Source organism: Lampetra planeri, chromosome 9 (genome assembly GCF_965212315.1).
Source record: "Lampetra planeri chromosome 9, kcLamPlan1.2.h2, whole genome shotgun sequence".
Taxonomy (NCBI): domain Eukaryota; kingdom Metazoa; phylum Chordata; class Hyperoartia; order Petromyzontiformes; family Petromyzontidae; genus Lampetra; species Lampetra planeri.
The window spans coordinates 14,933,180-14,946,251 of record NC_136115.1 but is presented as its reverse complement, the minus strand read 5'-3'; the positions used below and the strand labels follow the sequence as shown (position 1 = coordinate 14,946,251).

The 13,072-nt window shown below is 47.5% G+C and overlaps 1 protein-coding gene across 3 annotated transcripts in view; it reads right to left on the bottom strand.

Moving 5' to 3' along the window:
- Nucleotides 1–3,651: 3,651 nt before the first annotated feature.
- The window catches only part of PALD1 (phosphatase domain containing paladin 1), a 61,921-nt gene continuing 52,500 nt past the window's right edge, over nucleotides 3,652–13,072 (bottom strand). For 2 of the 3 annotated variants that reach the window (XM_078597724.1, XM_078597723.1), the window contains exons 19-20: nucleotides 10,062–10,217; nucleotides 3,652–7,225 (exon numbers count right to left, since the gene is read on the bottom strand). In XM_078597724.1, the coding sequence (XP_078453850.1) occupies nucleotides 7,076–7,225; nucleotides 10,062–10,217 (306 nt within the window). In that variant the 3' untranslated portion in view covers nucleotides 3,652–7,075. Of the gene's footprint in view, nucleotides 7,226–10,061; nucleotides 11,707–13,072 lie in introns of those variants that run through there. The other variant, XM_078597725.1, reaches the window with a different exon arrangement.

Genomic DNA, 13,072 nt, shown 5'->3' with positions numbered 1-13,072 from the left:
CAAATTATTCAGATTTTGGGAATTTTTTTACAAAAAATGTTGAATGAAACAGGAACCGAAGATTCATCCAGAAGGAACTGAATTAAGATTGAGACAGGAGCATTTTAAATAATACTTCATGTTACAAACAAATGCTTCGTGTCGTGGTGGTGGTGGCCGTCCCGTGCCGTGGTAGAGCGGAGTGGACCGGGCGGGGGGGGAGCAGAGAGGAGTTCAACTCAACCCCGACGTGGGCTGCGTCGCCAAGAAACAGATAGCTACAAATGTAAAAAAAAAGAAACATACAATAGAAAACATATCTTGATTTTGGGAAAACTGTCATCTATATTGGAAATGAGCGTAGTTTTTAACACGGTTTGCTCTTTAGACCGTTTTAAGACCAACTCTGTTTGGTTGTTCTCTCGTGTGCCCTCGTGACAGAACAACAATCGGGCAACCAATGCATGGAAGCGTCCGAGACGGCGTGCAAACAAAGCCGACCGTGCCACTTACGACTGGCGATTTCTTTTGGTCGCGTTAATTTTTGCTGTATTGTTATTTTAGCAATGAAAAAAAACACGTGGCGATGTTGCTTAAAATGTAACGCGTTCACTAGATGATTAATTGGCAGCGTTTGGCGTTTCGGTCTAAGAACACGGTTTGGCTTCCACCTACAAGGCGATTTGTGTGTTTGCGTGTGTCGGGGAGCGGGCCTCACAGCGTGCGTGCCAAGCGTGGGTTCACGTTAACCCCGCATACAGACCCTTCTGCTCAAGCCACGTGTCGAAAGTTTATAAACGTTTTTTTTATGGAGCCATATATTTAATCTGCGATGTTGCAGCAGGGGACAGTTTTAGCGTCGGGTTAACATGTGGTTTCCACTTTATTCTGTTAAATTAACTTTTTTTTTGGTTAAGTTGCAATTGAAAGATCGCCACGAGCCACTCATAAACGGCGTATCGTTTTTTTTTCCTGCGTACCAATTCCATTTGTCAAGGGTCCCTTCTCACGCCGCACCGTCCGGGAGAAGACGCGGAATTGTAATGCACAATCCATAAATAACCCCACGCACGCGGGCCACAAGAGACCGCGGCCAGCTCACGCGACGAATCCCCAACTCCGAAAATAAGCACGCGCGCACGCTCGCACGTGCCGCGACGTTCCCACTTGTTAAACCGACGCGCGCTATTTCCAAGTGCCACTGTCAAGGGGTCTCCATGGAAAGACGAAAATATTTTCGGGACATAGTGCCACTTTCGCCGTGGCTTTTCGCATTACTGTGGGTCAGAGGTCGCACGGATGAAGGCTTTGCATGAGCCAGCCACCCCACCCTGACGCTATTTTAGTTGCAGAATCAAAGAGTGCCCGGTCCTTTGGAGAGAGAGAGAGAAGCCGGCAGAGTGTTGCTCATCCCAAGAGAGGGCTCTCTCTCTCTCTTTTTCTGCAGTGCCACGTCCAAATGAACAACCTGCAATAAACACGGGCAAAGCCAATTAGTTGTAAGCAAGATATATAGCAGTGTGGGGGAAGCCGAGTTAGTAAACGCTTATTAATAATACACATTACTTTAAATAAGGGGAAATAAATGCACGTAAAGATGATCGTGAGAAATACTAAATGACGCTGTTCTGTGATACTCTGCTGGAAGTTGGTGCAGAAGTAATCATTACACGTTCAACACATTCGTCAATAATTTCAAATCTGTAAAATGCCAGGAAACCCCATCACAACAGAGAAACTACTGCAGGCCTTAAAACAAATAAATAGAACACCACAGAGACGTACATTGTGTGTACAGAAGCTGGACAAGGTTGAACGCTTTTGTACATGCAATCCACTGCCCGAAAATAAAAATAAAAGAAACATGCTAGATGACGTTTCGGGCAATGGACCTTCAGTATAAATATTCTGATTCACTGCAGAAATCAGAGCAGGATCACCGTGCGTTGAAGAAGGGACATTGCCCAACATTGTCGCCAGTTTATTTTTTCCCTTTTAGGGCTGTGGAAAATACGCTCCGGCTTTCTCAATTCAACGGGAAGTGCGAGTTACATTTAATTTATTTTACAAACTTATGGAAAAAGTCAATTATCACTCACTCCAAACCAAAAAACAGCAAACTGGGTTACGATAACAACTATAAAAACCCAAACACACCCAAAGCCTACTGCGGATATTAAAAATAGTCGCCGCAGCTTTTTTTGTTTGTTCGAGAAACGGTTTGGTCGCAGTGGAAGGAGACCGCCTGGATGCACCCCCCCCCCCTCCCGGGTGAGACCGGAGCGCGGAGTTTGCGTCACGTCCGAGTCTCCCCAGGGGTGATGACCGACGTCACGTCGCGGGCTGCGACTCCCTCGCCCTCTCTCCCCCTGTTCGTCCGTCCGCCAGGCCCAGCTGTTGTCCCTTCGCCCCAAAACGCCGCGCTGACGACGATTCGGCGCAGGGGCGGCGCCATAGCACTCGACTGCTCGTCAAAGCAGGAGGACAACCGCCGCTTCACATTTTCCTTTGCCTCACACAGCTAATCCTGGAGACAAGTGTTTCTCACGTTTGTTTACCCCAAGGCTGTTGTAATGACTCCAGCGTTATGAGCAATTGAAGAATGCGTGGCCATTCAGGAAACCGGCTACGATCAGGAAATTGGAAATTTCATCTACGAGGTAGACAAATTTGAAGGTTTCTAGATCTCCAATGTGTGTGATGTATCGCCCTTCACGTGCAGCTGCCGTTGGAAAATCGTGCTGAACAAATGTGCGGTAAAACAGGAGACCACATCGGATAGCTATACGCAGCACAATCATGGAAACCTATGAGGCATATTGTTCATTTATCTCTACGGGGAGTAAACGTACGATATGGATATGGGTATGTTGAACTTCTTTCGCTCCTTACGTAGACAACCGTATTAATCGGAGGTGCGGGGGAGGACAAGAAACTGAACACGATAAGCAGTTCTAAAGAAATGAGTGGCTTCCTAATGTCAGAAGGAAGAGCGTTCCAGACGGCCGCAGAAACGCATCTAAAAAGTTTGCGATGCGGTGACCACCGGTCTTTGTTCGACGGGGAGCCAAAAGTCGGTGCGAGGATGACCGGTCTTTGCGTGATGGTTAACGCTCCTCGACGAGATCGGCAAGGTGTTGTGGTTCATTCGTGGCAAGCACTTTGTGTGTAATGAGTGCGACCTTAACACATTCCTGCGGAGGGAGCTGGTAGGAACGTTGGGTTGCTCGGTCAATGGCCAGGGTCAACGGCGGCGTGGTGTATTCCGCAAATATGCCCGACTGTGAGGGCGGGCACAAGCCGGCGTGAGTAGGTTAAACGTTGAGTTTTATAAGGGCACCACGGGGTGACCAGCCCCCCCCACCCAGCCCCACCCCTCCCACCCCCCCACCCTCCCCACCCAGCCCCTGCACTGGGACATGGTCGGAAACCTTGCAGTACCCGTCATGACACGGTGCCAACTAATTGTGTGCAGGCTGCAGCTTGGTTAATGTTTACGCAGCAATAGTATTGCTCATCTCTATGGGGAGAAATCGCAAAAGCGAATGAGAAAATTAGAAAAATGTCAAGGTAGGTGGGTAATTGAACAGCGATCTTGGTTAAGGCTTGCATCGCAACTAAATAGTTAAGGTTAAAATGTAATGCGTACAAATATATACATTTGGTCAGAAATAGTAATTGTGGTCACAGTTTAATATGCTTAAGTGGATGCTGCCATTAACATAAAATACAAAAACAGTTTATTTTCTACTTTAGGGACAGTAAAAGACTTTAAAAAAATGCCTCGTGGGGAAAGAAAATTCAAGTCGACATGCAAATTACAATTCCTGTCTCAACACACGTAAACAACGTGAAACATTTGCAAGTCTCATAAAGAATAGGGAACTGTTTATATACCATTGGTGTTCACAACATTCTAGAAAGATGCAAGTCACAAAAGATGAGCTCAAAAGTTGAGTTAACAGCAGAAAAAAAAAACATCTTTGTCACCCACAAAAATTTGTAAACATTTTACATTTTCACGGTGTGCATTATACTTGTAGGAACAAAAAACGAGGTCATTTTCAGAGCAAAGGGAAAAGGTGGCCAAGTGGAGCCAGAGGTCAGGGCGTACAAAGCAACAGGGCTCGTACAGAAGCAGACGAAATGCCACCCATGACCTATTAAGTCCAACCCTACTTCCAGAATCACATTTTTTTTACAGAATTATACCCAACGATCTGACCATTTTGTGATTTATTTTCAAATGGATGCACTCCGCCTTGCTGGGACTTCCGGGAGACAAACCAAGGCCGCGGTAATTAACCCTCGCCACTCGGGGAATTAGCGAGCGCCTCCGACATCCTCCCAGCCAATCCCAGACTCTACGCTGATCGTTTCGATAAGAAAGAAACCGCACATCAAGGGCTTGGCAAGGGCACCCCAGGATCTCCTCCTCGGCTCCCCAAAGGCTGCACATTTCATTTGTATATTTACATTTTTGCCCAATTATATTAAGCGTGTGCTGTAGGCATCTAAGCACATGGAAATTCGTTTTTTTACTTTTGGAATCGGGGCTTAATTTCAACCGGGGCAGAGCTCCAGAAAATATTTCCAGGGTCTGCGGGGATGGGGGGGCTGTGGGGTGGGGTTGGGGAAAGGGTGGGGTGGAGTGGCTTGAGAGCCTGGAAATATTTGAGAGAATTGAATCCCTGTTTGGAACGCCCCAACAGAACAACCCTTGCATGACGTCGCAGGGAAAATCCTGATTTATCAGGCTTCAGTGTTACATGTGATACAATCACGAGAACTGTGCTCTCTATACCTGGGACATATGATGAATCCTAAACGCTGAGCTGGACCAATGCAAGTGCAAAATACAAACGCTTATGCTTTTCCCATATTTTGCATGCAGTCCACTGGCGATTTCATTTCAGAACATTGAACTTTCTCTAAACTAGTTTTATCTCGAGCGAGTGCACAGGACCTAAACCCAAAATATCAGCAGTCTGTGACACAGGCAGCGTTAGTTTGCGAAGCTACCCATAATGTCACGGGGTTAATTATCCCCATGAATGGCCAACGTTGTGGCATTTTTCCAGGCGAGGTGCAGCGATTCCGTCACAATGTTTGAAGCGGTCATCGAGAGTGATGCGTCATCACATGGCTGTGCTCTGCCAGAGACGACTGCCTGGGACAAGACGCTACACTTAAAGACACATTCCTTCCGAATTTCAACTTGAGGATATTTAATACAACGGCCGCTCTTAATATGCCAACATCTACGATTAGGCGAATACAACAATCTACTTTGCAGGTCTGAGCTGAAAATTCTCACATAACCACACACGACTACTCCATATTTGTTACAAGGCCTATGCTAACATCCTGCATACACTCGCAAAGCGTGCATGCTGCTGTCTGTCCTGTAGCTAATGCAAGGGGTGTTCCCAATAAGCCCACGGAGAAATGAAATCCTGGCTTCAAGAGTGAGAATTAGAAGCCGACTCAAGGTCCCATCATCATATTCCTTGCAGTCCACCAGTCACGCAATCGACATCTCCCTGCTTTTGTGTCACTGCTGCATGGGAGTCCAACAAGACACTTCCCGAAGCAAATGCGTCACGTCCCGCGACCATATCGAGTCTGGTCACACACTAGTGCCACGGTGTGCTTTACCTATACCCCCCCCACTGCTCCTCACTCCTGGGCATGTGCTCAGAGTAAACTAGGTGCGTGTGTTACAAACCAATGATAATATTAGTGTCGTGTGGTAGGACAGCATTTCACGTGGAAGTGTGTGTCGCAGCAAAGGTCTGCCTCGTCCTTAATGGACGGGGAACTTTTGTTTCTGCCACCGAGCGTGCCGACCTTCGAGCGATAGGCTGTCAACACGGTGAACCCAACCCACCCGTTCTCTATGATGGCGCGTGCGTGTCGAAAACAGAGTCTGCAATCTGCTGTGAATAGCACTCACCTCGCTACGTATCATACGACGGGTGATCTCAAAAGCAGGGCAGCGGGATTCGCTTAAATGCTGCACAAATCATCGAGGGATAAACGGTGCGCAGTTACCGGAGACTTTAACAGCACGCAGCCACGCACTTAACAGCACGCAATACATTATGGAGTAACAGCACGGTACGCGGGAGAACGCGAGTGGTGGGGAAAGAAAAAGTGGAGTGAGCGCCCTACATCTTTCCTCTCTCCCAATTTGTGCATTTTTGGAAGATTGTCACTGATTAAGAGAGAAGAACAGCCCCGTGGCAGCGTGGCCCTACAAGATGAAACAATGCGAACCCATTAAACACAGAACCACATTTCACTCAGTGCGACCTCCGTTCACTGTCACTATACACTTCACGTTCACAAAAATAAGTAAAAGTAACTACCCTTGCTTGCGTTGCAAAAAATCTCAAGCCAATGCACACACGTACAGCGGGTTTGTCCATCCACTGCTGGTTGAGGGACTCCCCACGGCCATGCGGGTCGTGGAGGTTATTTGGCCAAACTTCACCACGCTGCCTGGTGTTGGTTGGGGAGGCCGGGGGAGCATAGAAATGCAACAGTGGATTTCACTGCACTGCCCTCTGCTGGCCAAGATGTAGCCCGGAGCCCTGCGAGATGCTGTTCACGCTCGGCGGTTGCCCATCCGTGCGTACGTACGTGCGATTAACTTCTTTTGCACCGCAAGTAGCCAACCACGCTAATCGGCGGTGCAAGCACGATCCAGGCTCGAATTGCTACTTGGCTTCCGAGATCTGTTGGGATGCGGTGCATTCTGGGTGATCCGGTCATCGGTCTTACTCTCCAATCCATAAACGTTGAATTGGCTCTAACGCCACGATTACTACACGTTGTTCCTCGAAGCCAGAAATCCCATTATTGCATGGGGTCGGCTCGTGCTGCCGTTACATAACAAGAAAAAAATACAACGCGGCGTTACCGATCCCCGTGAAGTGGCGCGTACGACAGTGAATGGAGAACGAGGGGGCTGGCGTCCGCACGACCGCCACGCACGCGCGTGCCGAGCGAGCAGGAGGCCAGACGTAGCGGCTCCGCGGGGATTCTGGCGTCACGGTCGGCGGCGCTCGACGACGCCCGGCGCTCGGCACCGTCAGAGCAGCTCCCCGCGGAACGGCAGCGACGAGGGTGGCGGCTGCAGCCAGCGGTGGCGCAGTCGGCACAGGGGCGTCAGCTCGGGGTCCTCAAACTCCGGGAAGCCCAGGCGGTCGAGCACATCGTACACGCCCGCACGGCCCGCCACCTGCGTTACATGGGGGGACGGGGGGGGGGTTCGTCACGTCGTTACCGGGAGCGGTTGCAGAATTAATTAAGGTCACGCACGGATGTAAAACCGACGAGTTGTGGAAAAATAATGCCGGCGTTCGAGATGAGACAACTGAGAAGATGATGGCGAGTTCTGCACGCGTGCGCGCATCACAATCGAATCCGTCCGGGCTGCAATCGCGCCAAGGTGGGACAACACAAACCGATGTTCGCTGCGGTGAAGAGGGAACAGCGATGGGTTCAGACACCATGTCATGAGAAGGGGGACTCTCTCCCTCTCTATCCCACAACATCATCTTACAAGGCACTGTTAGAACAAGGAGAGGAGGATGATGCAAGATCAACTGAATGACAGATGTGATAACACAGACTGATAGGCCGGCACAACAGCTGACAGAGACTCTATCAGCTGTTGGCAAGAGTTGAGAGTTGACAGACGAGACATCAGTGGCGCCCACATGACCGTTGCGGTTAAGGGAGAGATGAGCTCAACAAATTAGGAAAAACTATGCGCTCTGCATTGATTATGAAAGAGTTCCAACATGTGTTTGTCTAGGGAGCGACACATTTATCAGTGTGGTAGCTGATGGGTAGCTGTCAGGGCTAAAAAGATTTTATATTTGCAAATAGTGAATTTTGCTTCGGATTGTGTCTCCAAGTTTTGGGCGATAAGTTTTAAATTAACGTTGGTTGGTTTTCAATAAGATAAGGCCCTAATAGTAACGTAACTTTATGCTTCAGAAGGGCTCATATTGGATCGTGTATACGAGAGTTATCGTGTGTGTCCCCCCCCACCCAGTGATAGACGGCCGACCAGACGGACGCAGCGAGTGCACAAGCACTTTCAACCGTTGTTGGAAAGCGTTTTCGCTCAGTGGAGCTAATTAGGCTCTTGTGGGAGGCAAGCATTGAAATTAATCGCGCAAATTTAGATTTGTAAAATTCCATTTACGGTAATTTAAATAACTCAAATAAATGTTTAAATCCGGAGTGTTAATAGACAAATGTGTTTTATGCAGCCGACACACTAGGCGCACTATTGCATGGGTTCATTCAAAAGGGAAAAAAACACAAAATAAGAAAAAGCCAGGCCTTGCTTCCCTTTAGGAGAAAAAAAGCACGGGAAAAAACCCATGCCAAGTGGTAGAACTGGCATGTTTTTGGAGCCTCCTCTCCCCGCTTTGGCATATCCCACTGGAACATTCCACCCTTCTCAGGCTCCGCCTCCTGGCAATCGGTCGCCACATGTGCCGGAGAGAGGAGCGTTTTGGTGCCTCTTGGCAGACATTCCCCGCCACGACAAAAGAAATTCCACGTTAAAAGGAGCGGCCCCACAAATGCGCCGACGCATTGTCACTGAGCAGTGACCCCAGCGTTTCCCACCAACGGGAGGAGCATTTTGTTACAATAGTGGAGCACATGTCGAGCATCCAAAGCGGCCATGGCAAATGTGTGAATGCTGGTAAATGCTCGGAGACTCACGTTACAGCCAAGCGTGTTTCCTTAACCTTAAAGCACAGCAAAGTAACTCCTTCCAAAATAAGTCAGCTGCTTAAGAGGATTTTCCTTAAAATAAATCAAGTGTTATTGGGCTTTTTTTCACCTAATGTGGCAATGTTGCATAAAGCCCCCTAAGAGCTCGTACCAACGTCAGCAGAGAATCAGTTGAAACCGTGAGCGCCGTTCCATTGATAAGTGAGTCTCAAAATGCTTGGCATAAATAAATCCTACCCATTACATAACGAAAAAAGTAATAATCATAGTTCACACAGAAGGCAACTGGAGCGTTTATAAATAGTTTGAATGCAATTCTGCTACACATTGTAGGATGTCTGTTAAAAATAGTAACAAAGTTAAGATTTTTTTGCGTAACTTTTTTTCTTCCGAAAACAAATTAAGTAATTCATGCACAAATATTTCCTACCACACATGTGTTTGCACAATGTCCCAATCCCCCTTGACAATAATAAATAAAATAACATGCTGTTTGAATGTATCAATGTGCTGTTCTTATTGGTTGACCATCTCATGCGAAACGTCGTTGAGGGACAATATTTACGGTTTCAGTACTTTTAACAATTCCACGTGGCCACCAAGTGTATTTGGTGAAAATTAGAAACTGTAAATTGTTGTCCTATTGATTCTATTCCCTCGCTCTTGCCAAGGCAGCAGAAGCAAGGCATTGCATCACCAGAATATTGACATACGTTTTAATGCATCTGCAGCATAATTTTTTATCACCAAAACTTAACAAACTGCAAAACAAGCCTGACTGAAATAAAAAAAAATTACATATCCAAAACAATTAACATGATCCAAAACGTTTAACATACCACGTAAAATGAACGTATCAATAACAAGAAAAAAGCCAATTTCAATCATGCCCATTGGGGAGGGTAAAATAATGAAACACATTGGGGCTCATTTCATAATATAATTACTTTGCCATCTGGCCATTTCTTAGGAAAGTGTGTGATGTAATACAAGCGAACGTAATGACGAAAACAGCACACGTTCACAGGTGTGGTGCCTCTCATGGATTTGAAGTGAGAATTTGTAGGATTTATAATTGCGTTTGGAGAGAGGGCCAGTCGCCAACCACATGGAAACTAAACGTACAAATTAGCTTCCCAAAGACCAACACAAATGCACGGCCAACCCACTGGAAAAGGGTCAGCACAACACAACCGATGCCTCTAATGTCTGCTCACGCACTACGAATGCTTAGCTCATCCCCTGATCAGTGCGATGCAGATAACCCACATTTGTGATGCACAAGAAAAAAACAAGGGGCACACGAGTGCAGTGGTTACCTCCACCATCCATTGGCTGAAGGGCCTCTCCCAGGACTGGGGCTTCTCCAGGTGTAGGTAGGCGTTGAAGAGGATGAGGAATATGTACCTCTCCAGGTACTGCAGGCTGCGTAGGCGTAACACGTTGTTCTCGTCAGCGCACTTCCCCACCTTCATCTGCACACTCACGTGGAAGGGAAAGCTGAGGCTTCATCATATTTTTTAAACTTTACACACAGTTGATGAGCACAGGCCCAAAGGCCCAACATGTCAAGTGGCCAGCCACAGATCGCACTGGCAAAGTTCCTTTAGATTATTAATTGGTACATTTATTGCACTGAGTGAGGATATGAGAACTTGGGGACAGAGATGATGGGAAGGCATTACAAAGTCGAGTAGTGCAGAGAAAGAAGCAGAGAGTGAAGCGTGTATAAGATCAGCAGCGTGGTGGTTAAACGCAGAATTTCTATGAGACTAAAGAGTAAACCTGATAGACGGAATCATCAATATAGGGTGGAGAATTCAATGAACGAAGTTCATGGGAATAGTACCCATGTTAATAATGGTATTAGGGTGATGAGGAGGCAATTAGCTGCTGTCGAGTGACTGGAGGAATAAAATATGGAATAAATAAATCGATTATACTGTGAGTGGACTAAAGCTATTTTAGTTCTACTGATCATTACAACTACAGTGCTACCACTGCTCATAACAGTGCAGTGGTACTAATGGTGCCAATCATTGCAAATTAATTATCATAATGGACAATTAACCATTTCCCGTTCTGAGATATCTACAAGCTGCAGGGTGGGTTCCCGTTCACCACTGAATCTCAGAATGTGCAAGTGATTAGTGTTAACTTTCTTTAGAGAGGAGTAGCGCTGCTGTTTCTAAAGACATTCTACTGTACTCTATGATAGCTGGCGCCAAACTGTGTCACACGCCCCCCCGCATGGCCTTTTGCTATCTATTTCGTTCGGAATCGATTCCATTCTGATGACGTACCTCATTGGAATGTACGTCATCGGAATGGGAAAAGGTTAAGTAGGCAGCAGGAGGGTTTATGAGTGAGAATACATACGAGGAACACATGTATTAGAAAACATATGCAAAAGTGACTGACGCCATATTGACTACAAAGAAAAGTAAGCGGGCTTGGGCAGGACACGTAATGAGAAGGGACCGATGACCGGGTGGTTGAGACCAACGATGGGGTGACAGCCAAAGGAGAGAACACGCACAATGCGACCACCACTGCATAGATGGAATGACGAGGTCAGCTCCTGTGCAGGAGATAGTTGGATCGCTGCTTTGCAAGACTGTGAGAGATGGTGATCATCCAGCAGTGGATAAATCATGGCTGATGATGACTGGCTGAGCAGTCCATTGGTCAGAACCAGACTGTATTCAGTTTACGTCTGGATTCCTAACCCTATGCAGTAATGGAACTGTGCATTTCCAAAGTACACGGACAAACAGGCTGGAAAATATGTTGGTATGTTATTCACAGAGTGGACACCGTGTGACGGTGTTACAGCTCAACTTTCAATCGGCTCTCCGATGTGTCATCGGGTTGTGCCGCGTGCTGTTCGGCATGTCCAACACGCCGCTCCACGTGCCAGGAACTTCTTCAGGAATTGATGAAGCTCCCAGATCCTGAATGTTCCTGAAGAAGCTCCCAGCAAATATTTAGCATAACGACGGACATCAATATGAACTACACACAGTTCCAATCCGAAAACACAGCAGAGCTGCACAGCACAATTGCAAAAACCTACGCAGTCAATTTTCAACTCTGCAAATCATGCGCAACTCAGGTATAAACTAGTAGGAAAGTACAGCGGAAGAGTCATTTTACAGATATTCGGGCATTATTATGAGCAAATGAGCCAAACTCGACAAAGTACTCAGCAGAATATCTTCAGTACCGCCGCGGGCTTTGACAACATCTCGCCATAATTCTTGAATTATCTTGGCCCACGTGTGCCCGCTTGTGGTTGGTTCAATACAAGGGTCACCAGGGAAGGGAAGCTGCCAAAGTTCTGGCAAGCGTTGTAAGTCATCGCCCTTCCAAAACACGAGGCTGAAAGCTACTGGCCGACATCCCTGCTCTCCATGCGCTTCAAAGACTTGGAACATCTGATCCTCCAACATATGTCGACACAAGTGGGAAACATCCTGAGTGCGTCCATTGAGAATGGTTTTTCAAAGAAACGTGAAGACAGGGGGCAGTGTTCCTGGACCTGACAGCAGCCGATGACAGTCTGATACAGCAGTCTTCTAGTTAAGATGTCAGGAGGTTGAAAGATGGTACAATTGCTTGGAGGAGGCAAATTAATGGCCTGCCCAAGGGCTCTGTGCTAACGCCAACCAAGTTTAGCCTCTACACCAATGACGTCCCACCCACCCAGTCACGAAAATGCATGTATGCAGATGATATATGCTGTGGAACTCAGGCCTGGATTTATCCAAATCTGAAGAAAACGCTCAACGATGATTTCAACAGGCTGGAGGACGACTGCCAGATGCGGCAACTTCAGTTGAGTGTCACCAAGACGGTGTCGAGCGTGCTCCACCTTCACAACGCCCGTGCTGCCCAAGGACTGAACATTTGCCTCAATGGGCCGAGGCGCAGACATAACCTGCACCCAGTTTATCTCACTCGAAGTGACCAGGGACTGGATGCTGACTTACCACGCTCACCTCAGGAATACGGTCGCGATAGCCAAGACTCAGGTGACTTGCCTGGCAAGTTCACCGGCTCATCATGGGGTGCTGGTGCCCCAACTCTAGGGACATCAGTACTCGCGATCTCGTACTCGCCGGCAGGATACCGCACACCTGCCTGGGGTCAGTTGTCAAACACCGGGCTTGTTGACGACGCGCAGCTACATTTGGCAATGCGCATCATCTCAGGAGCTCTTTGACCAACTCCCTGGTTTGTGTGCCCGTCGCAATCTCCTGACTGTGACCGGCAAGCTACTGGACAAGATACACACCAAGCCAAGTCTGCTGCTGCACGCCAATTTCTT